General features: G+C 36.8%; 1 protein-coding gene across 2 annotated transcripts in view; it reads right to left on the reverse strand.

Moving 5' to 3' along the window:
* fbxw7 (F-box and WD repeat domain containing 7) overlaps nt 1–25481 on the reverse strand; it is an 82587-nt gene that overhangs the window by 47190 nt on the left and 9916 nt on the right. The window contains exons 2-3 of one of the 2 annotated variants that reach the window (XM_023957727.1): nt 11164–11412; nt 9924–10457 (exon numbers count right to left, since the gene is read on the reverse strand). In XM_023957727.1, the coding sequence (XP_023813495.1) occupies nt 9924–10457; nt 11164–11343 (714 nt within the window). In that variant the 5' untranslated portion in view covers nt 11344–11412. Of the gene's footprint in view, nt 1–5176; nt 5603–9923; nt 10458–11163; nt 11413–25481 lie in introns of those variants that run through there. The other variant, XM_023957729.1, reaches the window with a different exon arrangement.

Here is a 25481-nt window from a genome sequence, read left to right on the forward strand (position 1 = left end):
GGTGAGAGTGGAAGGAATGATCAAGTATACAAAAGTATTTACAGGGATACAGCGTTTGATCAAGAATTTTTTTTTTGCCAAAAAAACCAATATATATACATATATAAATCTAAGCAACTACATGTGCCTAAATTAGCATTAATCTAAGGCGTGCGTTAAAAAAACAAGAAGCCAATATGACTTTAAAGTTACTTTTAGACATGTAACTGTAGAAAATCGACATGTGTCTCTATACTGGAGGTGCACTTCTTTGCTGAAGTGTCCAGGGAACTTAAAAAACCCCAGAGTGGACTCTTGGCAAAGATTGGCACACTTTTAGAGAAAAGATTAGACCACTACTCCTAAATGTGTCAAAGATTTAGGTTAAAACTAAAGGGAAAACCCTAAAGAACTCAAGCCCATTTACACATTTCTTATCATTAGCACTGCTGCCATTATTGGCTCATCATTTCAACTATCAAACACTTAAAAATAATGCACAAAAGATAAATTCAAATTATAATATAAACTTTCTTAAGTTTATGTGCATTTGAATTGACACAAACCAATAACACAAAGAGACAAGAGAACAAACCCACTTTCCCAGAGAAAGCACAATTGATACATCAAATCCAGATATACATTTTTATGTGAGGGAAAAACAAGGCTTTTCTGTAACTTTCTTATAAATAATTCAAAATTTATAAATGAAAGTTTGACCTTTGTAAAATTAAATTACTAGTTTGATTATGAAGAGTTTTTAGCCAACAAAAATGGTATCAATTAGATCTATATTTAATTGAATTTTTATGGAAAACAATGGTATATGTGTACTTGTTGATCCAAATCAAAACTATTTACCGGTAGTAGTTTGCCCATGCAGTTTCAAAGTGCAATAACACTAAACCTGAACTACCAGATCAATTCTTAATGGAAACCAGATCATTTTTGTCTCGATTAAGTCATTTTAAAATACCAGCACGGCTTTTCGTTTGTCTTATTTATTTATTTTTGGGGGGATCTGTATTACTATATGATAATATTTTATAAAACATGTAGTTTAGCTTTCAAACTGTAAAATAAAACTATGTAAACTTGAACAAAAGTAGCTTCCAAACTTTTAGTAGAACATGAGAATTTGAAAAAATTTAAGTGGAAGAGAAATCCTCAGACTTTTATGTAAAAGGGACATTATTGGAGTAAGATAAATTTAAGAAGTTATGACACTTTTTAGTGGAGACTCTCAATTTTTTCTCAGTTCCTGTTCAACATGGTGGGAAGACTCGGTGCCCCTAGGCAGCCCTGCAGCAGCTAAGCTTCACTGACATAAGGTCTATGGCAGTGTATGGAAAACACATCAACATTATTCCATCAAAGTGTTTACCATCAGTTATAATTCAGGAGGTATTTTGGTCAAGTGTGAGGTCATTCAATCATGAGTGTATATATATATATATATATTGATAATTAATAGGAAAAAAAGTGAACAAAGGACAGAAAAAACATTTTAAAAGTACAACCAAAAAATTGTTTGACTCAATCCATACTAATCATTTGTGCCATTGTTATCTTTTGTCCGGATGCAAATGGGACCAACACAAGGTTTTCAGCGCTGCTTTACTGACTGACCAAATCTACATGCTCTAGATAGAGACTGCTTCTTAGAATAGCCAGAGAGAGATGCGTTCCCACTGTGTTATTTGAAGCCCAAGGGCGATGAATTCAGTCTCCTGTGGCGCACTATCCTTACTTTAGGACACAGTCATGCTTGAATGAAGAGGACGGAATCAGCAAACTTTCCCCCTCTCATTTTAAACCACAATAGTCTATTGGAGGGAAAAATAAAAAGGTGTAAAAAGTTTAACAACTTTTATTCCTGTTTCTCGGAAACAAAACAAACATTTTGTTTAACTTACAACAAGAATGCCAAGTTCCATTCCAAATGATTCCATTAAATCTTAAGGGAAAAGCAAAAGTCCCAACAGAAAATAGCAAAAGGAATTCTGCGTCTATTTTTGTTAAGTTGTTCAACAGTTGCAGGAAACCAAGCTATGGCTTATTGCCATCTTCCTTCAGCGCATTACGGTACATTGCATCAGGAAGGGAAGAAGAAATAAAATATTGAAAGATTGTTCCATTTCACGTCATGACATCAAATATTATACATTTGGCTTACCATCTATGAAATAAAAAATACTTAAAAGGCCTAGTTGTGACTTTGAAGTTGCGTGATGCCATCGGGGAAGTTTGTTTATAACACTTGTCAACAGAAAAGAGCCAGTTATCACAGCTGCTTCTAGTCATTTTATCTGACATAAACAAGGAGTTCTACTTGTAATAATTTAGGTTTGTTTCCTTAAAATCAGATGTCAATCTACACCTCCGACTGAAAAAAAAATAGGTAAAGCTTTGTAAGGATCCAACAACTGAATTTTACTTTACAGACTTTAAAATTGTTAGCAGTTCTCTGATTGTCGGAAATATGCATAGATAAAAGAATATTGACTAAATTTGCAACATGATGCTTTAGAAAAAGAGCAGAGAAATCACTTCTGTTTTATATAGAATGATGGTGGTAAAATAACCTCAATGTAAATGTCTAAAAGTGATTCAGGGAGGGACAAAACTTTTTTTCTGACATTAAAAAGTAAAGGTAAAAACACTTGAGCCTCTATCAGATCATCTGACCTCACAGGAGCATGATCTACTGAGGTAGCGTGTCCTATCAGTTTTCACATTCCTGCCATGAACGTCTAACTGGGTGCAAAAGCGAGCACGACCTTAGTACGTGCATTTAAGCACAGACTTGAAAATATTGATAGTTGTGAAGAGGATGAGGAGTACATTTTTAACTACCGGTAATGCAAAATGCAATCAAAATGTAATTGTTATATTATATTTGTGCAGAGTCTGAAAGACTAACTGGGTTATAAAAGGCGTGTTTTTGCAATGTAAAAATAAATGTCTGTCTCAAATCTCATCAATAAAATGAAAAAGGTAAAAAGGGATTTACTGGTTTCTAAAAATGCATTGTTCATCTTGAAGCAAAGCATTACTGTCCTTTAATGCTCTTGTCTGCAAACCGCTAAATTGTTGAGACTTTGAATGGAAACGGTCTGTGTCAACGCGATACCAGCAACATAAAGGGAAATTTGAACTAATCTTAAACAAAACAAAAAAAGACCCAAACCAGAAAAGCGCAAAATTATCACACTGTTGTGCTTTGAATGATTTTTATCTGTTGACGGCATAAAGGAAACCCAGCGGCTGCAGGGAAGTTGCTAAAGAAAGATGCCATGCACCCCCAGCACCTGCTCTAATAGCAAATGCATCTTGCTGATGGCTGCTTGCACATGCATAGCTGCTATGGGCAAGTCCAGATTGCCTTACTAAATAGGCCTGCAGTGCAGGGTGTGGTGGGTGACAAAGTTGTGCAGCAGCTAAAATGACCTGCTGTTAATGGTCTATGTATCTACATTGCAATCTTCTGCAAACAGCTGGACGCCTTCTCTGGCCATCGGAAATACAGGGCGCTTTCTTGGTCAGGAAAAAGCATCCGGTTACAATTTATAAATCCCACCAGGACCGACACATAATATCGTCAATGTTGAGATTCCTAAAGGTTTAATGGACGAAATGAGGATTTGACAAGCTGTAGCTTTGAATATTCAATCTACATCAGACGTTTTGGAAACAAAACGGCATCAGAGCATCAGAATTGCCATATATTACATCAAAATCTTATTTAAAATGCAGCATTGAGAGTGAGACAAATTAAAGCAATGTATGAAAAGCAACATTTAGCATTTATACATTTGTTTCTGTTGAAAGAAATTTAAAAAAAAAGACCTGACCACCAGAACATACAAAAACGTCCGCTCAATTTTTCAAAACTACATACAAAACATCTATGCTTTGGGGATTATTTATAATGCAATATTAAGTCATTAATTACCACTGCAAAGCTAACTGCCACTCCTATAACCTTGGTTCAATATTTGAATCAATTATTTAGTACCTTTTAAGTGTCTGCAAAGTAATGCAGTAATGCATTTTTATTAAAGGTTCTGATAGGACAATGAAAAAAAAAAGACAAATGTTAAGGACTGTAGGGCAGGTCCTACTGCACAGAGTAAACAAACAGACCTTAAAATGGAAACGGCAGCTCAGATTCAATGCTGCATCATTAAGGTCTTCAGTTACGGGAGACTGAAAGTGTCAAATGTGTATTTTAAAGTCAAATGGCCACAAGCAAATTCATTCAGGGCATGGTTTAAAAACCATCCCTTTTCTTGCTGCTAGAGCCAGCCTCAACATGTACATGAAATGACTTTCCAAACATGAACTGAGGCAAAATATATAGTTTATTAGGTGCTGAAAATGTCTAAATATTCATTACTAAATTAAATAACTGCTTTTCAGCTTTCATGAGTATGATATGAATTGATTACAAATAAAAATGCCAACTTTTTAATTAACTTGGAGGTGTGACTTAAATTCCTACATAAATTGAACACAAGCCTATTTTAAGTACTATTTCTTCTGGGGAAGACCCTTTCAATCTTATTTATTTCAAGTCTTTCTATTTTTCTATAATTCAGCTGAAAGGAAATGGGCAGAGTCACTCCTCCGCCACATGTTAGGCCGTCCATTTTGCTGCAGATATGCCTCGACGTCCCTAATGGTCACAGTGTTTCTAAATATATTATGTTAAAAACGACTAAAAACAGTCAAGCGAACTGGATCTCCTCTACAAAGTTCAACAAATGAGCAAGCAGAGATTTTTTTTTTAAAAGTTTGTGCATGTGAGCAGTGTCATCTAAAAGGAATTACCCTTTAAATAGGGTGGTTGCTCACAACCTTTTTTAAAAGTTGAAGCTCTACATTTGCTACAAACAGCGTCACACATTAAAATCATCTTTCCGTGTGTTTATGAAATTTAAGACAATGGGAGATTTTTATGGGTTCTTTCATTTTAAATTAATTCTTTTTTTTTTTTGACAAAGTAAAATAAAAATGTCTGTCAATCATTTCAAACTTGTTAATCTGACACATTTCCAGTTTGTAAAGACTAAATGTCAAGTTTTAAAGCACAATGACAAAAAAGGAGAATATGATGACCTTTAACATTTCGGGCTTAGGTCATTAAGTTGAAACCAGAGTGCGGCGTGATCGCCTGCGGGTGGAAAAGACTCACCCGTCTGCGGCAGAAAGGCAAACCTTGGGCGATGATGTTGATGCTAAAGATCTTGAGAACTCTCTGCGAGGGGAGCGATTCAGGGGCGACCTCCTTGGGCTCAGCCTGGCTGAGCGCTTGGCTACCCAGCGGCACATGCAAAGGCTTCTCTTTCCCACAGGCAACATTTGGCATCTTTTTCTGGGCACCCGTCGATGAGAAGCGGGGAATATAGCAATGCCGAAGCATTGCAAAATTCGCTATCTAATGGATCATGTCCCAGGAGGTTCTAGAACTTAAAGAGCTACAGCTGCGAGTGGAAAGCCGTTCTTAAGAAAATAAAAAGGTATTTCTGAATCTCGGTTTTGCAGACGTATTAAAACTACACTTGCTCCTGCCTATTCACACTTTGCTCCTCACCGACTGGCTCCCTTTAAAGTGACTCGAGGCTGTGAGGTCACTTTTGCCCTGAAGCCAGAGAGAACAGCTGATGTCAGGGCCTGAAAGAGGATGGACCAGCTCAGTCTCACCCCCCTCAGAGAGTCACTGTGGAATCTGCTCTATGAACCCCCCTCCTCGGTGGTGGAATGTGCGTCAGGACACAGAGCCCAAGGAGCTTCCTCATTGTGGTCGGCCTGTGACCCCACTCCTCCCAACGTACAGATGGCTATATCCAGGCTTAGTTTAGGTTTATCCCATGAACAACATTTAAGGAAAAAGAACTGCTCAGTACATCTCCATCTGAATCCCACAGGTCACCAGAGGTGCTGAAGCTGAGGTTAGATTTATGGGCAACTTTCTCTTACTCTTCCATGCACCAATGTGTTAGGGAATGCCAATTATTTGGTTATGTTAGCAAAGAGGTCTAGGTTATTTCAGGAGGAGATCCCAGTTGTCTATGGTTAGAATGTGTCACTAATGCACCTAATCAGGAATTCCTTTGAACAGAATTGAATTGGATGGACGTCCATTTGTCTATCCCATTTAGCTACAGTGGCAATGAAAGGGTTTTTTTTGTTTTTTCCTTTAACCAAATTCACTGATTTAAACACCTTTATGTCTCTTATCAAACCCAAAAGACTTGAATCCAGATTAGTCTAAAAAGGACTGTTGACCTGTGAAATCCATTCAACAATAACCAGTATTTTCTGGGGCCACATTTATCAATTGTTACATTTTTTTAACAATGTTAACACATATTGAACCCCTTTTTATGTGTTTTTAGGCATCATTTATTATTTTTAGTAGTAAGTTTTTTTTGCCAGGGGTTGTTCTTAAGGAATGAATGTTGCACCGACCAGGAAGCACTTTTAATTTTATTGTACTTGTGATAAGGACAAATAAAGATCTATCCATCTATCTCTTCCTACTTAAACAAAACAGTTTTATGAAAATTACAACTTTAATTTTCTAATTAATAAACTTTAAGGCTTCTGTACACCAGAAAAACCAAGTTAAGCAATGCACAGCACATGCAACATTAAAAAAAATAATGTGAGCAAGTGCTTATACAGAAACGACCAACTTTATATTGTTCAGGAGCACACTACTTTGTGCACACGTTTCATGCCAACACAATGTGCACACAAGGTCTTTTCTATTTACTCCCAACTGTTGAGCATGCCGTGACGGTAAAAATATATTCTAAATACTACATATGCTTCTGTGGTATTACTTTGAATCAAATACCGGTACTCACATTTTCGAATGAGATTTTTCAACTGTAAAATGTTTTTGCAGGTCATACGCAAAATAAACAATACAATATTATATTGTGCAGCTGCTCGTTTCGGACACATTCCAGAGCGTGTGTAGGTTACTTGAGCTTGCAGACTCATCTTGGAGCCACCAGGCCACGAGAAAGACAGGCTATTCCAGTCTGCTCAGACGTGATCACCTCCACTAAAACATCACATTTTCTTCAAGTTATGAGCAATTTCTGCAAAAAACTAAAGCCAAATTTCCTTAACAAGATGGACGGAATGTTGTTACATGCACCAAAATACCAAAAAAACAAAAATGGGAAGGTAAAACACATCCCCCACATTGGCTTGGTACAAGAATGTGCTACATCGCAAAAAAAAAATCAACTCCAAACAAAACATGTATTTTCAACATTAGGAACGCTGAGGTATAAAAGCAATCTGGGATAAACTGTGGTTTTTGCAGGCTTGGTGTTGTGTATAATTACAGTAAATACAAGGGTGTTGTAAAAAATGAAAAAAAAAGCAAAAGGGGAAAATAGCAATTGTAGCCCAACTTAATTGTTAGTATTAGTCAACAAACATCTTCATCTCAAGTAAAATTCATTTAAATGAAGTCAAAACACTGGGTATTACCAATAATTTCTAGAACCAATCAGATTCAATTCACCAGAGCCTAGATCGATACGCTTTTTTCCCTTTCAATCCAATCGATTCAATTCGATTTGATTCACACATTCAGACATATTTATATAGAAATACATTAATACTTTATATATGTTTAGAAGATGTTCATGTTCATTTAATACAGTTCACATCCTGTAAAATGTATAAGTGAAATAATAAACTAATGAGATTGTTAACACCAAACAGCGTTACATGGTTTCTGAAAAAGGAGAAACTCCAACAAAAATGTGCAGGTCATTAACACTGTAAAAGCTCTAAACTGCCTCATATTACCCAGTAAATGATCTGCGTGTACTGGAGGGCGTTTCAGTTTGCCCACTAGGTGGAGCTCTCGTTATAGCATTACACTTTCTTCCAAAAGATTTGAGCAAAGAAAACAAAAGAGAGCTTTACACCACAGATTTACCTTTAAAAAAGTTTTGCTTTAAAGGAGTTTGGAATATTCATGCCTGTGAGTATATAAAGTTGTTCATTAAGTCAGCAATGTATATTTATGTCGGCAGAGCGTTAACTGTCCTAAGGGAAGGGAACTTCCATTATACGTTGCATCAAGCTAGCAGACTTTGGCTTTACTGCTATTACGTGTTCGGTCACCAGAAAAGGAAAGGCAAAAGAAGATCAATCTCTACTTTTATGGATTGATTACTGATGTATTAAGTTTGGATCGATTCAGATTGAGTAATCCCTAAAAAACACTGCAGTCTAGAATAACATTACAATGACAGTTCTATAGAATACAAACACCCAATAAGAGAAATATATACATGTATATGTGTATATATATTTATTTATTTATTTATACATATATGTGTGTTCCTGCTTTCCCAAAAATGATATTCAGCTCCTTGATTAAGGTAAAAGCAAATGCAACATCTGGAATAAAGATAAATATGTTTTTTAAGCATTTTTAAAAAGTTGGCCTGACTTCTCCTCTACAGTGGCTGGGCTTGAAATGTATGAGACATGAAATCTGAATTCTTGTGAGCGTACCAAGAGAATATTGAAAGCAATGACTTTAAATATGTCAGGATTCAGGGACAAAAAAAAACATGAATCGGAAACAAACATGATGGGGAATGTGAATGATTTCAGACAATTGGCTCCTTGTGGGGCTTAAGGGGCTGCAACATCCACACTGCAAGTAAAGCATTGAAACACCTCTTAAAAACATAAGTTATCGAACATCTGTACTCAAACACATTGATTAGAAAGATTTTTCAAATTGTAATAAAATAACACTGATAAATAGATGGTTTTATACATTATTAACATGTGACAGGACACAGAGTTCCTTTTTGCAATAACAATATTTTTAGAGAATATTTGTAAAGCTTGTCAAGTTGGCTGGGGGATGGATCTTCTAAAATTCCCAGAACCAAAAGCTTGTACTTGCTTTCATCCAAGTGTTATGTGGCCAAATCCTGCATCTTGAAACACGACTACAGAGGGGCCAAAGCAAACAAACGGCACAGAAATGTGACAAACACTCACAGCAACATAGACAGACTGCTTTGGCATAAGTAGTTTTAAATGGCATAAATATCATTCGAAACCAAGGATTAAAGCATTGTAAAGGCCATGTAAGGAGCCAGTGTAATAAACATCCCTTTCAGAACAGGTCTTTCTATTAATAATAATGTAGTCTATTCAGACTTAAGTCTATTCAGATAAATAGACAAACTGTAACTTAAAATCAGCTTAATTCCACAGATTTAAGGAATGTAAATTATCCCACCATTGCTTTTCAAAAGATCTTTGACTCAGATATCTTAGGGGAATAAAAACAAATCTGCTTCTTTAAAATTCACTGTTATTATTGGAACTGGAAAAATGCACAACTTTACCTATATTTGATATTTTCTCCCCAGGCTAAGTTATATTCAGTAAATATCGTCGCTTTATGCTTATTTTGCAGGAGAATCACCAACACTTGTAATTCTTCGAATATGCCCACTCATCGAACGATAGACTGAAAGCCACAAACTCCAATTGTAACAAGGCTCTGAAAGTATCTTTCTTTGGATTTCCTCACTGGTGTAGGGTAAAGTAATTATGATCCCTAGTTATAAGTTTTCAAGTAAAATAGACGCTCTTAGTAGGAACTGTTGAGGAGTATCGCTTATGCCACAAGATGGAGCCAATCACCTATAAATCTAGTATACAGTGGGAATTTCAGTTTCAGTCATTCCATCTAAGTGTTTCACATATATGTTTTATTATTATGAATGAATGTGAATGGAAATGTGTTCAAACAAAAATACTTTAAAACCTTTTGGTGCAAATTGTAAACGGTGATTTTCCCCAAACAAAGTTCACACTTCTCAGCTACAAAGAGAGACCATATATAAAGGAAACAAATGGATTTGTTGATGTCTTACCTTGTCCTTCTTGTTGGAAGGGCTTTGGGGTTTACATCTAGAGTCCTGATTGTTGGGGGCAGAAACCCTGTTCGCGAAAGAGGGGGGATGCAACTCTTCTTCCCCTTCACCTCCCTCCTCCTCCTCTTCCTCCTCCCTTTCGCTTTCTGCTGAATGTTCAAACTCATCGCTGTCTTGGTCCATCTCCTCCTCATCCTCCTCCTCTTCCTCCTCTCCTTCTCCCCTCTCGTCCCTTCCTTGTTCATCCCCTCCCTCTGTCCTCTCCTCAGTTTCATCCTCCTCTTGGTGGCTGCTGCTGTTGTTGTTGTTGTTCTCCTCTTCTTCCTCCTCCTCTTCGAGGGGTGGCTGCCCTCTCACCTGTCTGTGTTCGGTCCCCCACATCCACCTGGCTCCTTTTTCGTCTCCGTTCACTTCGTTTGGCGGGGCTCCTTCATCTTCCTCCACCTCCTCGTTTCCCTGAGGGCCATTGCTGGCTCCTGATTCGCTGGGCTCCCAAAGCTGCTCCCTCTCACCATCAACCTGGGACACCTCGGGCTTTGAAAAGGAAAAGAACAGCGGATGCTTATGTGAAATGCCTTTCAATTCTAAGGCTATAGGATGTTAAAACAATGCTAAAGATGATATTTTGAGTACCACCTAAAGAGAATTAAGTTTTAAAGTTCAAAGGAATATAAGACTGCTTTTAAAGAAGTTTGTGAATCAAAACAGAAAAAGGTTGCAAACTTGAACCTAAAAAAAACAAGAACACTTCTGGAACAAAGTTGTACGCAGAGACGATCCCACATTGAGAAGACAGTGAAGGGCTGTGTTTACTCAAACTCCTAAGGTTGGGTGGGTAACGTTTCTGGCTTCTGCCAAGACTTTATATAAATCACTTTGTTCTGGAGCTAGATGTGAGGCCATCCATCGAATTCTGTGAGATCAAAGCGACTCATTTAATTACTTATTTTACTAAACTGAGAAATATAAGATAAAAAAAACACAGTTGACTGCAGTCTAGGCCTCTCGTGTAGAGATGTTTCTTTACAGGCCAACCCAAGAAAACACAATTAAAGAGTTATGCATTTCCTTGAGTTCATATTCATAAAGAAGGATCCCTACGTTTTTTTTTTTAACATGTTAGGGAAAACTTAATCCACCATTATCAAAATAGTTATAAATCTTTCAAGTATCAACACATTTTTTATAATCTTCCCCCTACATAAAAGGGAAATGTTTCCTAAGCATGAGCTGGCCTCACCCTCTGTTGCAACTGCTCATCCTCCTCGACAACCCGGTTAATGTGCTCATCCTCGTCGGCTTCTTCTGCCGCCTGCTGGGGTGCCCGGGTCGTAGAGGAGGTGTTACCTCGCACTGCTGGACCCCCGGGCCCCCGACTCCGCCTGCTGCTGCTGCCCCCCGACAGCAGATCCTGGTTCATTTCTAAAAGCCAGCTTGCTACCTCCTGGACCTTCGCTAGGCTGTCTGAAGATGAGAAGGTCTTGACATTCTGCAAAGATAAAAAAAAAATAAAAAGACACAGATGTTGAAGGTTTTACTTACTTTATTTATTTAGTTAGATGAGGGGAGGACGTTTCATTAACCCCTCATTTTTGAATAATTTGATTTATGAATACTATATTTTAAAGTAGCATAGAGCTGGATGCTCCTACAATTCTTGATGTGATCAAATTTCATTTGGCACAGAGTAATATCTTTCTGAATTCTCCACTAATGAAACCATGCTTTAAGCACTAGGAACTCTGAAACAGTGTTTCTGTGTTTGACATGCCCCTTTGGGTCAATTCTGAACATTCAATACTGATTTGACTGTTTTTAGTGCTTGAATATTTTTGACAAAGTATTAATATAATCGTATTGTAAGATTACCTAGAAAGCCCTGATAAAAAATAGTTTACTGTAATAAGACATTAAATATTTTGGGTTGAACTGTCAATTGTTCTGTGTGTTCCCTGGTGATTTCTGGTAATGCATTAGTTTAATCACAAGAGGGCAGTAATGCAATGACTTGTTTGCATGCAGAAAAGAGAACAACACTCCTGCTGCAAAGCACCACAGATGCCAGCAGTGCTCGCAAAGTTGCAAGTTCCTTTGTTCACGAGTCTAAAGCACATACGGGTCTGTATGTGTGTGCATGCATATGCACGTGTGTGTGTGGACTGAGAGGTGATCATGTATATCTTTAAGGTGTAAAAAATAAACAGCGTTGTACTGTGTAGCCATTAAAAATCCTAATAAAAAAAGGGTAGAGGTACCATCAAGACAGTAAATCTTATGAGATTTGGTGCAAAACAATAAACATCCACCTGACAGAGTGAAAACTGTAAGTACATTTGCATTTCAGTGCATAAAACTTTTCATAGCACAATGAACACATGTAATTAAAATTGTTAAATTGTTTCTAACATTTCATTATCTTGAATGTTGTTGCATTGCTCTCATTTTATTCTTTGAGAGAAATTCAAATCAAGGAAATGTGTTCAACAAGTGTTACAAAGTGAGAAGTAAAAACAGAAATGAGTTAGTAAGGTGTAATTTTATTCAAAGATAAACCTCAGCCAGCATAAAAACCTAGGGAAGTGTACATTAATAGAACTTTTTTAACAAGGAATTCAGTAATCTACCATTCCATGCAAAACTTCACCATCAATTTTGAAGAATGATCCTTCAGTACAAAAAAGAGCCGCATCCTGCTGGGTTTTTTTTTGTTTTTTTATTCGAAAGAGTTCCTCCTTCCTCATATTACAAACGTCAACGCAAAAGGAAGTTCCAGTAAATACTTTGATTAGCCATGATCTTAAAAATCATCTCAAGTTTCCAGTAAAAGAATGTAGGTTTTCATTATTTACTAAAAGTGCTTTTTGGCGTATCACGTTTGTGTTTGTGTGCCATTAAATATCTAAATTGTTGTTTTTTTTTAATATTATAAGAGAAAAAGGAGAATCCTCGTTGCATGACGAGTGACAAGCAATGTATGAGTTTTTTTATTTGACGCAGTGGGAAAACATTAGTGGCTTCACCTTTCATTAGAAATCCATTTCCCGGTATGGTCTTTTAGTCATTATGAATCTTATCTTTGTAGTAGGGCAGGTAAATCTACTAGATAAATCTGTCATTGCTGGATGCACTGCCCCAAATTTTTTTTTTTGTTTTTTATTTTTATTACATTGAAATATACTGTAATTTAAAACTGCCAAATTGCATATGAAGTCTTTAATATTCAAGATCTCTGCAAGAATCGAAGGAATATCGTATAAATAACGTTTGTGAAATCCTCAAGTAGAATAATGTTCTTCAATCTAATGCACTTCTTTCTAAATTCATTGACCTTGATGGAAAGGTCAATGATCCATTTTTAAAGCTTTTCTTCACTGGTGTAAAGTCTCAGTGCTTTTGTGGTGAGAAGCATTAGACCTGTCTCAGATTGCATCCCCCCCCACACCTTCTCCATGCTCCTTCCTCCTCAAGGGAACAGCAGTCCATTGCTCTAAGCCTCAGAAAAGAAGGCTATGAATAGCAGAAATTCTCAAGCTTTTTACTGGAACAACAAGCATTCTGCCATTAATGTCCTTGACACATCCTAAAATGTAATTCTTATTTTTTTGATGATGAGCAGACAGTTGTGAAGTTAGTACACAGATCAAGAAAGAGACTGTTCTAACAGCCAGGTCTTCCTGGAACAGAGCAAATGCACATCTCTGGTTCCTTTTTGAGCCATCGCTGCTGAGGATTTTGACAGTCTTAATACACTACTCAAAACTCGGAAATATTGTAGTAAGAAAGAATACTCTTTGTAGCGTACATGCAGATAAGTTAAGTATTAGCTAGACATTACAGTCAGCATGAGACAAGTTGCATTCATCAATTTATTGTTTTTTGACAAGCTGAAGATGTGAAAAAAACCAACAGAGGAGCTTTGACTGTGTGGTTCCTAACCAAAAGCCAAGCAGAGGAAAGAAAGAAAACTATATATAATTAAAACTAAATTATTATGGTATTAGAGGATGCAGCGCTTGGCCTTATAAAGGAATGCACTCCTGTTTATCGGAAATAGATTAAACTTATAAAATAAATAGTATAAAACATGTTGTTTGTTTTCTACCGGTAATTTTTCGTAACAAGAAAACGCACCCGCACCCACACACCCACACCAAGTAGTCCATCCTGACTATCAAGTACATGGATGCCACAGTTGGTAAATGTCAAAAATTTTCAGCTGCCCACTGATTTAAATAGTGCTTCCAAACTTTTAAATGGTAATGCATAATTTCTTTATTAATTATAAACATCAGTGAATTAACTTAGGCAAGGCACCTTTTTGTATACACAGAGAAAATCCAAAAGCGGTTTGCAAAAAAGCTAAAGCTTTTGCAGCACAGGAAAAAAGCAAACAAAGGCAGGGAAAAGCAATGCATCTGCTTTAAATTGATTATGATATTAACAAAATAACACCCAACAGTGCAAGCAAACAGCCAGCAGTGTGCCAGTCCAACATAAAGTTGTTGGTCAATGCTGCCAATGAGAAGGGAAAGAGATTTCTGTCAAGTTGCCAAGTTGGCTCTCCACAGATAAAACCACAGCTGTGGAAAACAGACAACAGTTAAGCCGAGTGCCCAGAGTCAGACTCAACATGGTGCACTTAAAAACATATGGTGCCTTTTTTAAGATGTGGAAAGGGATCTATACATTCTGAAGTGCTTGCTTAAAAAACGAGTGTATTGACAGCTCCGAACAACACATTAAAGGCCTGTTCACACCGGGACGAAGTTTAACGCCTCGTGACTAAACAAAGGGCACCAATGAGAGTGTGCACACCGCGCCACGCGCCAAAGCGTCAAAAAAAAAAACGCCTCGGGTTCGTTTTTTTTTTCGACGCATCGCGTCGAAATCTATTCGACCAATGAGAATGGCGCTTTTGCACACGTGTCTGGAGCTTCTGAAGTTACAGTAAAACACAACTTGGGGGCGCTCAAACACAAAACTGCCTTGCTGAGCACACATACCAGCGAAGAAGATAGACGCCAAGTAGCGTCTACGCTGCCGCAAAGAAATAATGACGGACATTCTAAAATATCCCCTTACCAAGTACCAGTTGGAGCTACTGATGCTTGAAATATTCATGTTTTCTTTGTATTATTCTGACAAGCGCGTAAATACTTGCTCTCTTCTTCTGAGTGAAAAGCGACTGTAAGAAGCGTAAAGTTGCGCAGCGCCACCTTGTGTACAGGAGTATTTCTGTTTACATTAAGCGCCATCTAATGTTAGGGAATAAAATTGCATGTTCGCTCGGCTCATTGTCAGCGAAAATCGCCTGGGTGTGAACACAAAAAACGTGGCGAAAAACGCTGGCGAATAACGCCTGGCGAATATTCGTCCCGGTGTGTACGGGCCTTTATGTTATATTCATATAATCTCAACTTGCATTAAAAGTACTGTTCAAGTTCCATAGAGATTGACTGAATGCAAACTAACTAAATCTTGTTTATGAATATAACAATATTTATAAACGGAAGGAGGGTCTAAGGGCAGGGATGCCCAGTTTAGTTTAGTCTGTTTAGTCAGTTAAGTTTAGTACTCTCCTATTGAATTCTATGCATTTATGATCCTTTTAATTTAATGTTTTACTTTACAATTACTAGTACGAAGCCCATTGAGACGACTGTTGTTGTGAATTTGGTTTATGAGTTGTGGGTGGGGCCGCTGGCATGGAGCGACCCCGCCCCCCTTTCCCTCTCGTTGCTGAGAGCTCGGAGCAGGGAGCTTGTGGCCCGTCCAGCATATCAACACAAACAAGGTCTTGTTGAAACAGCATTTTTTTCGTCTGCTCCCAATTCACAATGATTTGAACAAAGAAATACTCAGAAACAGAGTTTTAATTGTAAATTATTTTATATATGTCATCCATCATCAGAAAAAGGCCACAAGAGCATGTTAAAAACACCAAAAACTATTTTCATTGAAATGGGTCTTTAACGACTATCAGTCAAACACACTGATTGATTTATGGTCTACAGTAGAACACTTGATAGTCTGAAAAGCTATAGAACCCAGGTCTGCACTGTCTTCTCCAAAACTAAGACTGGTTAAATACATAAAGAATTGATAGCAATTAAGTAATTTATTTATACATTTTCCAAATTACATAAAATCTGCATTATTTTTCAAATATAATAAGATTCTGCTTCAATCTCTATGATAATCAGAGAATCTGAGGATTCTTCCACTTTCGGCTTTTCCCATCAGGGGTCGCCACAGCGAACAAGTCGCATGGTAAATTTGGCAATGTTTTACGCCGGATGCCCTTCCTGACGCAACCTTCTCAAAGCAACCGGGCTTGGGACCGGCAGAGGAAGAGAAGGGAACAGGGAGCAGCCCGGAGTCGAACCCTGGTTTCTGAGGATTGAAGCTTAAAAACCTCAAATTGTAGGAATTAATCACATCTATGTAATCAGAGCAGTTGGAATGGAGATATGTTGGCTGGTAACCAGACACAAAGCTGTTGACAATATACTGTGCAGATAAATGAATAAAGGCAGCCTTTAAAATCAATAGTACTAACATTATAAAACAGATATGTGGAAAAAAACAAATTCCATCCTGAAACAGAAATTTAAATGCTTTTTTACAGAACTTTTACATCTTTTTTGCAAAATATATTTTGACTTAAAAAAATCAACACAAAATAGCAAGGTTTCTTAGAAATACAGTGTTTGTCAAAAAAAAATGTGTCTTCAGTTATATAAAAGTGCTTAATTCCAAGGCTCTATTTCAGGACGGCACAGTGTGATGTTCTGGTGGATGAAAGTAAAATTTAAATCTTTAAACTGCTTAGCTTCAGGACAAGATCTTTTCCAAATTCAGTTAAAGACTAGGCTCAGGAAAACAATTCCTTTGATGCAAAAAAAAAAAAAAAAAAGTGGCACGAAAGGTCTGACAAAAAGAAACCCGTCCAATCTAAAACTGTCACTCATCTTTTTTCCTTTAGGTCTGTTGCTAAGTAACAACTCAATTGTGCCAAAACACTTTCCTTTGTAGATTTGCATCATTTCTCATTAGAGCATATAGCTTCCTGTACACCAAGAGAACCAAGCTTTTCAGCTGGAAGAATGATCAACTGTCAGAAAGAATTCTGGTTTGGGAGTTAAAACTCCATTCAGACCAGCTTACAATCGAAACAGTTGTGTGCAACAAAAGGCAGTGAACTACTACAGTAATGCAATAAAAGCCCAAGTACGAAGCAATTTGCACTCTCATTTACAGGCTGACACAAGCACATACATACACTGATGCATATACCATTTTGTTTGGCTTTTATTGGCTTTTCCTTAAATTATGGAGGAACAGCAATCACTGTAAACCACAGAGGGAATGAAGGCTGAGCACTTAACCCATTTACACCTGATGCAATGTGTTTTTCAGAACTCCCGTGTGTACAGACACCCCTGGTCCCAGTCGGTTTAGCAACTCTACAGACTGCATTCTACAGCATTTACAAGGCCTCAAAACTAAATAAATTACTCAGTTGCCCGTAGATCTTCAACCTACTATAACGGTTTCAGAGCAGGTAAACACAAACTGAACTATGAACTGTTTTAAGATCCCACGTTTGCCACAAGAAATATAAATTGCCTTAGGGTTATTGTTGTCTGTGTCTCTTGGAGGTACGTGTTGTTACCTTTGTTCGGGGTGGACAGCTAGTGGATAGACGTTGCAGCGTCTCTGAGGTGTGACTGCAGGAGAGGAGATCTGAGCAGCAAGCTGTGCGGCCCAGCCTCTTCATCAGGGAGGAGATGATGCTGCAGCCACAGCCACACATCAAATTGTTCATCAGTAACTTAGCTGTTCCGGAGTTAAAGCCGAGAAGAAAATGCAAAAAATCTGCAGTGATTTCCCGGTGCTTCCAAGGTCCCTTAATTTTCATAAAGATTGAAGAATTTTGGGCAGTACAGTCCACAGAGCGGTAAGCCGAAGGTATTTCATCAAGGATCAGGCTGGTTGTAACGAAGATAATCACAACACGGATGCAGATGCTCACCTCAATCCATAGTAAAGGTACTCAAGTGAGTAAAAAGTTTAGTGATCTTTTTTCCTCTTTCTACCATATTTTAACTGTCAGAAGCAAAAGCTTTCTCTTGGAGAGCAGGTCTTCTGCAAAACTCCCCTCTATGCACAAAACACCTGTCTTTTGCAGCAAAAAATACACAGGATGCTATGTATGTGTCCACTGGCTTCCATCTCCCATAGTTTTCTGTGCACTCCCTCCACTGGCTTTCCACTGTGCAATGAGGAAGCTACCCCTGTCAAAACAGCATCCACCACTACCCCCCCCCCCCCCCACACACACACCCACACACACACACACACACATCGCCAGATGCAGCGGTGAACCACTTATACTTGAGCTCCTCCGACTTGCCGATAAAAGTGCTTTTCCCAATTGAAATTTGATCTGCAGGCAGCTCCATTAATTGAGAAAGCAATGCACAGAAATCAAAGCCACTCTGCATACAGCTGAAGAATTGATAAGCAGGTTGGAGATGGCAGGATGGCAGACATAATTATTAATGCAATAATCTGTCACTAGGGCCAAGATGTCAATACTTAATACTTCAATATTATTTTAAACACATGGATACTTAATAGCCTAAAATGTGATTGTTTAGTATTTATAACAATAAAAAAAATGTTTTATTGATTTAGTAAAAAGAGCTGTTGTGATGCTGTTGCATGATGCTCTTATGCCACACTCTAGTCAATAGTGAGGTCCACATATTGGTCCAATACTGACTGCCACACATGTTGGGTGTGCATGTGATAACTGGGTGTCCAGTAGAACGTCCAGTGGATGCCCACACAAACTACGTTCTGTCTAATTTCCTCATTTGTAGCAGTCAGGCTGCACACAAGGAGCACCTAAACTGCATTCAGGAGCCCCTTGCTCAGTCCGCAGGTTTTGCAGAGAATCGAAATGAAAAATCTATACAGCACTGCAGCGTCTCTCCCACTCCACCCTTACTTTACCCTTGCTTATCATATACGTATTCATTAAGGCCTGTCGCCAAAAGCATAAGCCTTGTAAAAAAAGAGTTTTTCACTAAACTGTCAACAACCTTAATATGGGCCCGTACAATTTTGCCACTTTTTCACCTGCAGCCAGACCACATCTAACTGTAAGGATAGTTGTGACTAGGGCTGGGTTAACAAAATCAACTAATCAATCTGAATCGATCCAAGCTTAATAGATCAATCATTGATCCATAAAAGGAGAGCTTGATCTTTGATGCTTTTCCTTTTCCGGTGACCTTTGATGCTTTTCCTTTTCTGGTGACCTAACGCATTAGGGCAGTAAAGCCAAAGTCTTCTAGCTTGATGCTAACGTATAATAGAATTTTCCATAGGACGGGTAATGCTAAAGCTCGGTCAACCTAAACATACATTGCTGACTAAGTATAAATAAATTCAAAACATATATAGATTATTAATGCATTGCTATACAGATCCATCTAAATGTGTAAATCGCGTGAATTCATAATTGAATTGAATAGAATAAAATGGAATTTAAAAAAAATCGTGATTTGACTTAATCCAGATTCTGTGTAATCGAATCAAATTGATTCAAGAAATTATTGTTGATGCTCAACCCTAGTTGTGACTAAGGTATTAGGTAGTGAAACTACACATACATTATCCACCTTCATATGGATTTTTCAGGAATCTGCGCACCAGATAACAAATATTTGACCAAAAAGTTTATTGTAATCAGATTATCAATGCCAGAAATTGTCTGGATTAAAAAGGAAGCATGGAAAGATGTTAGAAACTAAAAATAGATCCTTAGGAGTGTGACAAATGAATTATACAACGACAAAGTAATAGCCAAATCAAGATACATGATCTTTAGCAGTTGAGCAGTTTTTTTTTTTTTATTCTAAATTAACAACTGAGAAACTGCTCACTAGGAAAATAATTTTACAATCAACAACAATCAAACTTCAGTAAAGAAAAAAATTCTATTCGATTTACTCAACAGATTTTGATTTAAGAATTTGAAAGAAAAAATAACATTTCTGTTTGTTTCCGTTGTAAAATTGATCATTTTATGTAAAAATAAAATATTTGTTCAGTTTAAACCATTAGACATGTAAAAATACCTTTTCATTACCAAACAAAATTGATTTTTAAATATAAATTTGATATAAGAATGGACTTTATTTATATCAAATAAGAAATGGTAAAAATCTGAAGCTTTTTTTTTATATAAATAATATGCAAGATTTAACATGTCACATTGATGGTGTTTGCTCAATCATGCTTAGTGAGATTGCCCTAAATGTTATCAAAAAAAATGCACAAGCAGCACTTATTCAACCCAGACAGTGACCCCCACATTGTTCATGTAACAAGAACCAGTTACATGTTTGAGAGACGTCTAAATGTTTGTTTAACAATAAAAATAACCAGGGTAAAGACCATCCTCTGCACATTTTCCTCCGTTCTTAGAAAAAGGACAGAGAAGGGTAGTAAGGTTCCCTATTCATTATTTATGAATATTGCTTTTCATTGTGTCAGCTTACTGCTTCAGTATTGATCCACAAAGTGGAAACTCACTGCACTGCAGGGTTTCACAGGAAGGCAAAACACAAATTTAACATTCAGCAGCTTGAGGGAGCAGGAAATCAAACATCAGTGAGTCGGATATTTTAGCATTATTGTTCATAAAATATCATCAATTAAATTTGTATAAAATAAATTACAATACAGCAATAGCCAGATCCAACGCCGTGCAATGTTTTTATCAGTTAAGTGTACTGTGCCCCAATTTTCTGTGTTCCATTTTCTTGTTTACAAAAGTAACAAAAGTGAAGCACAATACTGTTTCTATTAAACTATACTGGTGTTTTTTACTTTTATGTACAGGACGTCGTTTATTGGAGGACACACAAATTACATGTCATAAAGTCTTAAAAATTTCAAAAGCAGGGTTTAATAAAAAAGCAGCAGGAAGCTGTCTCAGACTAAAAATATAGTTGTTACTATAAAAAAAACTATACCGGTAATTTAATGAAGTTGACTGTGTTTGTTGTTTATCATACTTAAACGTTTTCATTTGAGTGACCTTAAAAGGGTTTTCTTCTGTTCATTTTTACCTTAAACTGAATCCAATAAATGCTAGGTATACAAAATATTCTGCTGAACATAGTTTAAAAATTTGAGTAAAAAAATCTACTTGGCATTTTTTTCCTTGAAGACTCAACAGTGTGGTTCAGATCAAAGAAAAGCCTCAGTGAAGCCAGAAACACCACATACACAAGGATCCCACAGGCTTTTGACATTTCAATTTAATATAAATGAGACTCTAAGGAAGAGGGTGCTAAAGAAGAAAATATTGCACTGTGGATTGGATATGTTTTATCTAAACAATGGAGACAGTGGATGTGACACTCCTTGCGCCACAGAAACTGAAAAAGGACAATAGTCTACAGATGGCATGGATTGGGACAGTCTGCTTCTTGGTAATGGTAAAGTTAAAATGACTCCAAGACCTACTGCTGCCTTTAGCAGAACATGCTCAAACACTTTTAACTGATGCCATGTCAATGTCCTTTATGGTTCAACCCCTTCTAGACCTCGTCAGCCCCTGCATAAGAAGAAACTTCAAACTATTGATTTATTTACAATGTACGGACATTGTATTATGATCTGATTAGCGAATATTTCTTTTCTCCTTGAAGGATCAATGTCTATATAAAAAAATCCTCTTCACTTTCATGTGGATCACTTTCCTGGAGACACGCGCACCTTTCTAACTTTGCTCATTAATCCATGTCAAAAGCAGCTCCTCTAATTCGTCGCTTGCTTTCTTTGAACCTCCACCAGGAAGTCGGTCTGCCTCTTTCTGCAGCCGCCTTTTAAATATCACCCATCTTTCTGCTCCATTCTCTGATACCTTAAGGATCCACCCCAGTAATGTTTTGCAGATTTCCTCACCAGAATGTTCTTTGGCTTATGCCACCACATGAAATGTAAACGCTAAAACAAATGAGCGGTTCTTGGCCATCGCTATACTGGCTCACAACACAAATAACGCGTGCGTGACCCTGGGTGTGTGTCTTAAAGGAGCCCAGCCACTATTGGAGACCGGTGACTGCTAGAACCTTGGAGAGAGTGGGTGTGTGTTAGCCTGGGGGCGGTGCTGGCAGTGCACTCTTCCTGGAAGGGGCTGTTCTGAATAATTTACGTCAGATCATTTTGGAGGATAACTCAGAAATGCATCAATGGTTTAAAATACAGCTGTGGGGCTGTTAATAGTGAGAAGTGAACTTTATAATACAGTTAAAAGCTCAAAAAGTTGATTTTGCATGGTATATGCCATTTAAGACATTTGGCAGCAGCTGCACATTTCCACAAAAGGTTCTCATACTAAGTATCAAACAGGAAATCAGGACATGCAGGGGAATGCTTTCCCATGTGTGATGACACAAGCCTCCGTCTGGCTTCACGCCATTGGTGCCCAAACAAATCCTTCAACCAATTACCATAAACCAAGGCTCTGCAACCTGGGCCTCCAAAGCCATTTGCTGCTCTTTTTATCATTGGTTCTCTCTGGCTTAGAAAAAAAATGCAAATAATTTGAATATAATTGATGTGTAATTTACGTTAATTATATTTATTTTGTTAGATTTTTAAACTAGATTTAAAATGCAGACATTTAGGATAACTAAAAGCTTTACCATCATTTTGTTCAATGGCCTATCAAAATTCTGCATTTTCTTATCTTTTGCTGCATAACAGTGTTTAGCTGTTGTGCAGCAAAAGAATTTGCTTTGTTCAGAGGCAAAATCTTTAATGTATATAATTGCAAAAAAATATTTAGATGTTTTTTAATATTGGAACCTAAACCACAATTCTCATGTTTATATGCACTGACAAAAGATAAAAGATGATGGTGCACTAAAGTAGTCTTGTCATTAGAACTTTTTTGACTTGATTTTGTATAACATCAGAGTATATAATTTTATGGGGTTATTTAAAATCTTAAATATTTAAAACCACAGATTATAAATATATTTTATTAGTCACAACAACATAAATACAAATACAGTGTTGACTTTTTCTATACGGTGATGTAGGCTTTGCCGTTCATGCTGCCTTTTGGTTAATAAGAAACGGGTCCAAATTTCTCATCTCTGTTAAAACAGTATTTTTGCTGGCTTAAATTTTTGTTAGAAGACACTTAAAACTTGCAATAGAAGTATTGGCAACAGTACTGCCAACTAATGTTGTCTTAAAGTGGTTAAGGCAGATAAACAAATTTCCTGCCACCCAATTTTTGAAAATAGAAAACCACAGTCTACCAGAACAAAATAAAGGTAAAAAAAAAAAACTATTAAACCTTCCTTGAAAAAAAAAAAAAATTCTATGAATCACAAGTTATTTCAAATTGCACAAAAAAACCTTTTGAATATCAAGTTTGTAAAAAGATATTGAGCAATAACCACAGGAGTAAAAGTAAATAACATTAGAAAAGAAGTTTGACTTCAGAAGCTTTAACTCTTTCGGATTTCACCTTGATCATAAATTATTCAAACTCTGTATCAAATATCCCCTTTCCGTTGACTGAAACAAGAGTAAGTTTTCTTGAGAAGGACAATGTTGGCATTTTGTTATTTAGTGCCAATTCACACTTTAAAAAATGCAGCAGCATGTGTCCTATCACTTTACCTTTAACCCATGTGCACCTGCTTGAAATTAATTATTTAGTGGCTCAAGTACACACTTGACTTTATAGAATACATAAGTTACTATTCTTGACACCAATTGAATAGAAAACACCCAGAAGCTAATCAAAAGCTGAGAATATAAAGTCGAAAATGCACAAGAACTTATTGAACCAAGGTGGCTTTGTCATAACTGGTTTACCCATATACTAACATATAAAACATACTTCTTCCAACTGTGACATGTTTTTTTGCTTTCTTGCGTTTCAACATATATGTGCGTTTCAACTTCAAAACTTCAAAATTTACCTTCCCCTCATAACTTTAGGTTGATAATTCTCAGTTTTCAATGCCCAAGCAGTAAGAATGTACGGAAAATATTAAATTATTCTATACAAATATATCTAATTTAATTTTGTTGCTGTATTTGGATTTTACCTTAAATTGTCTTATAAGCAGAATTATCATTAATTTCAGTCTGAGATTGAGCATGCTTGGTAGGTCCGCTTCAGGTGCACAGTTTGCTTCAGCTTGAAGTTTAGACAAACATTTACTCCCCATGTGACCACTAACCCTCTAACTTTTACACGGCAAAAGAGAAAATGCCCGCAACTGGCAAGTGTTAATTTTTGACATTTCAAAATAAAAGTCTATTGTGATAGGCTCATTATTCGATTGAGAAAAGGTTCTATCACGATATATTTCAGCGGTAGAAATAAGGGGGAAAAAATGGTTGTCCTGGCAAGTAATATTTGGTTGTCCTCCCATATTTTTGGTTGTCTTTCGATACCAATATTCAACAGAAACGAAACCTACTCAGATGTCAGTACTTAAATCTTTATTTCTTCTATACATCTAATATCAACTGCCTCTTATGGACATTTAAAAAACTCTTTAAATATTAAAAACAAACATTTTACTAAATATTGAAGCATCTGGTTACACAAAGTATTGCCATGTAAATCAAATACTGTTACAGTTAAAAGAAAATACTTTATCTTACCCTAAAATATATCAGAAAATTGATTACATTAACCAACACTGTAACCTAATGAGTATTTTTAAAATTTAGAACACTTGTATGGACTGGGACTATTACAGCATTCCAAATATAAAGTAATATTTATATGTGATGAAAAGTTATAATATGATATAACATCTATTTCAAATAAACACATGTGTAAATGATACCATGTTTACATTGTGCGATGCAGTAGCAGTAAAGACTAATATCCCTGATCTTTTAAACAAGACATGCAGGTGCAGTGTTGTCCTTTTGCGATGTCTTCGGGCGTACTCGCGTACACTCTGTTTTATCTTAAAAAGTCGGACGTCGGTTTCCCAAAAACTTTGAAAAATAGTCGAAAAATACCAAAATGTTGAATCAAAGACCAGGTTGTCACACGGACAACCATCAGATTCATTGGTTGTTGTCCTCCGTGAAATATGGTTGTCTCGGAAAACCGGATAACCGCTTATTACTGTAAACTACTGTAAGCAAATACTGGATTATGTAAAATAATTCAACACCCAAAATCCTCTCTCAGAGTTCCACAATTCTTTCAATGCCGTACAATATTTTAAACATTTTGTTTGGTTCATTAAATTTCAGAAAATTGGGAAATTTGTTGCATATCCTGAACTTCTAGGAAAATGATAGGAGGCATTTAAAAAAAACTAAATACTGACACTAAGCTAGAAAACTAACAGATGCTCAGACCATCCAGCTGTTGACATTCGATAATTGTGGGACAATATAACAGCTGATGCACATGCAATTTTTACAGTGGAAAGTTCATTAAAGCACATTTAAATGTTATGTGAGGCTACAATGAAAACA

Source organism: Oryzias latipes, chromosome 1, assembly GCF_002234675.1.
Source record: "Oryzias latipes chromosome 1, ASM223467v1".
Lineage (NCBI taxonomy): Eukaryota > Metazoa > Chordata > Actinopteri > Beloniformes > Adrianichthyidae > Oryzias > Oryzias latipes.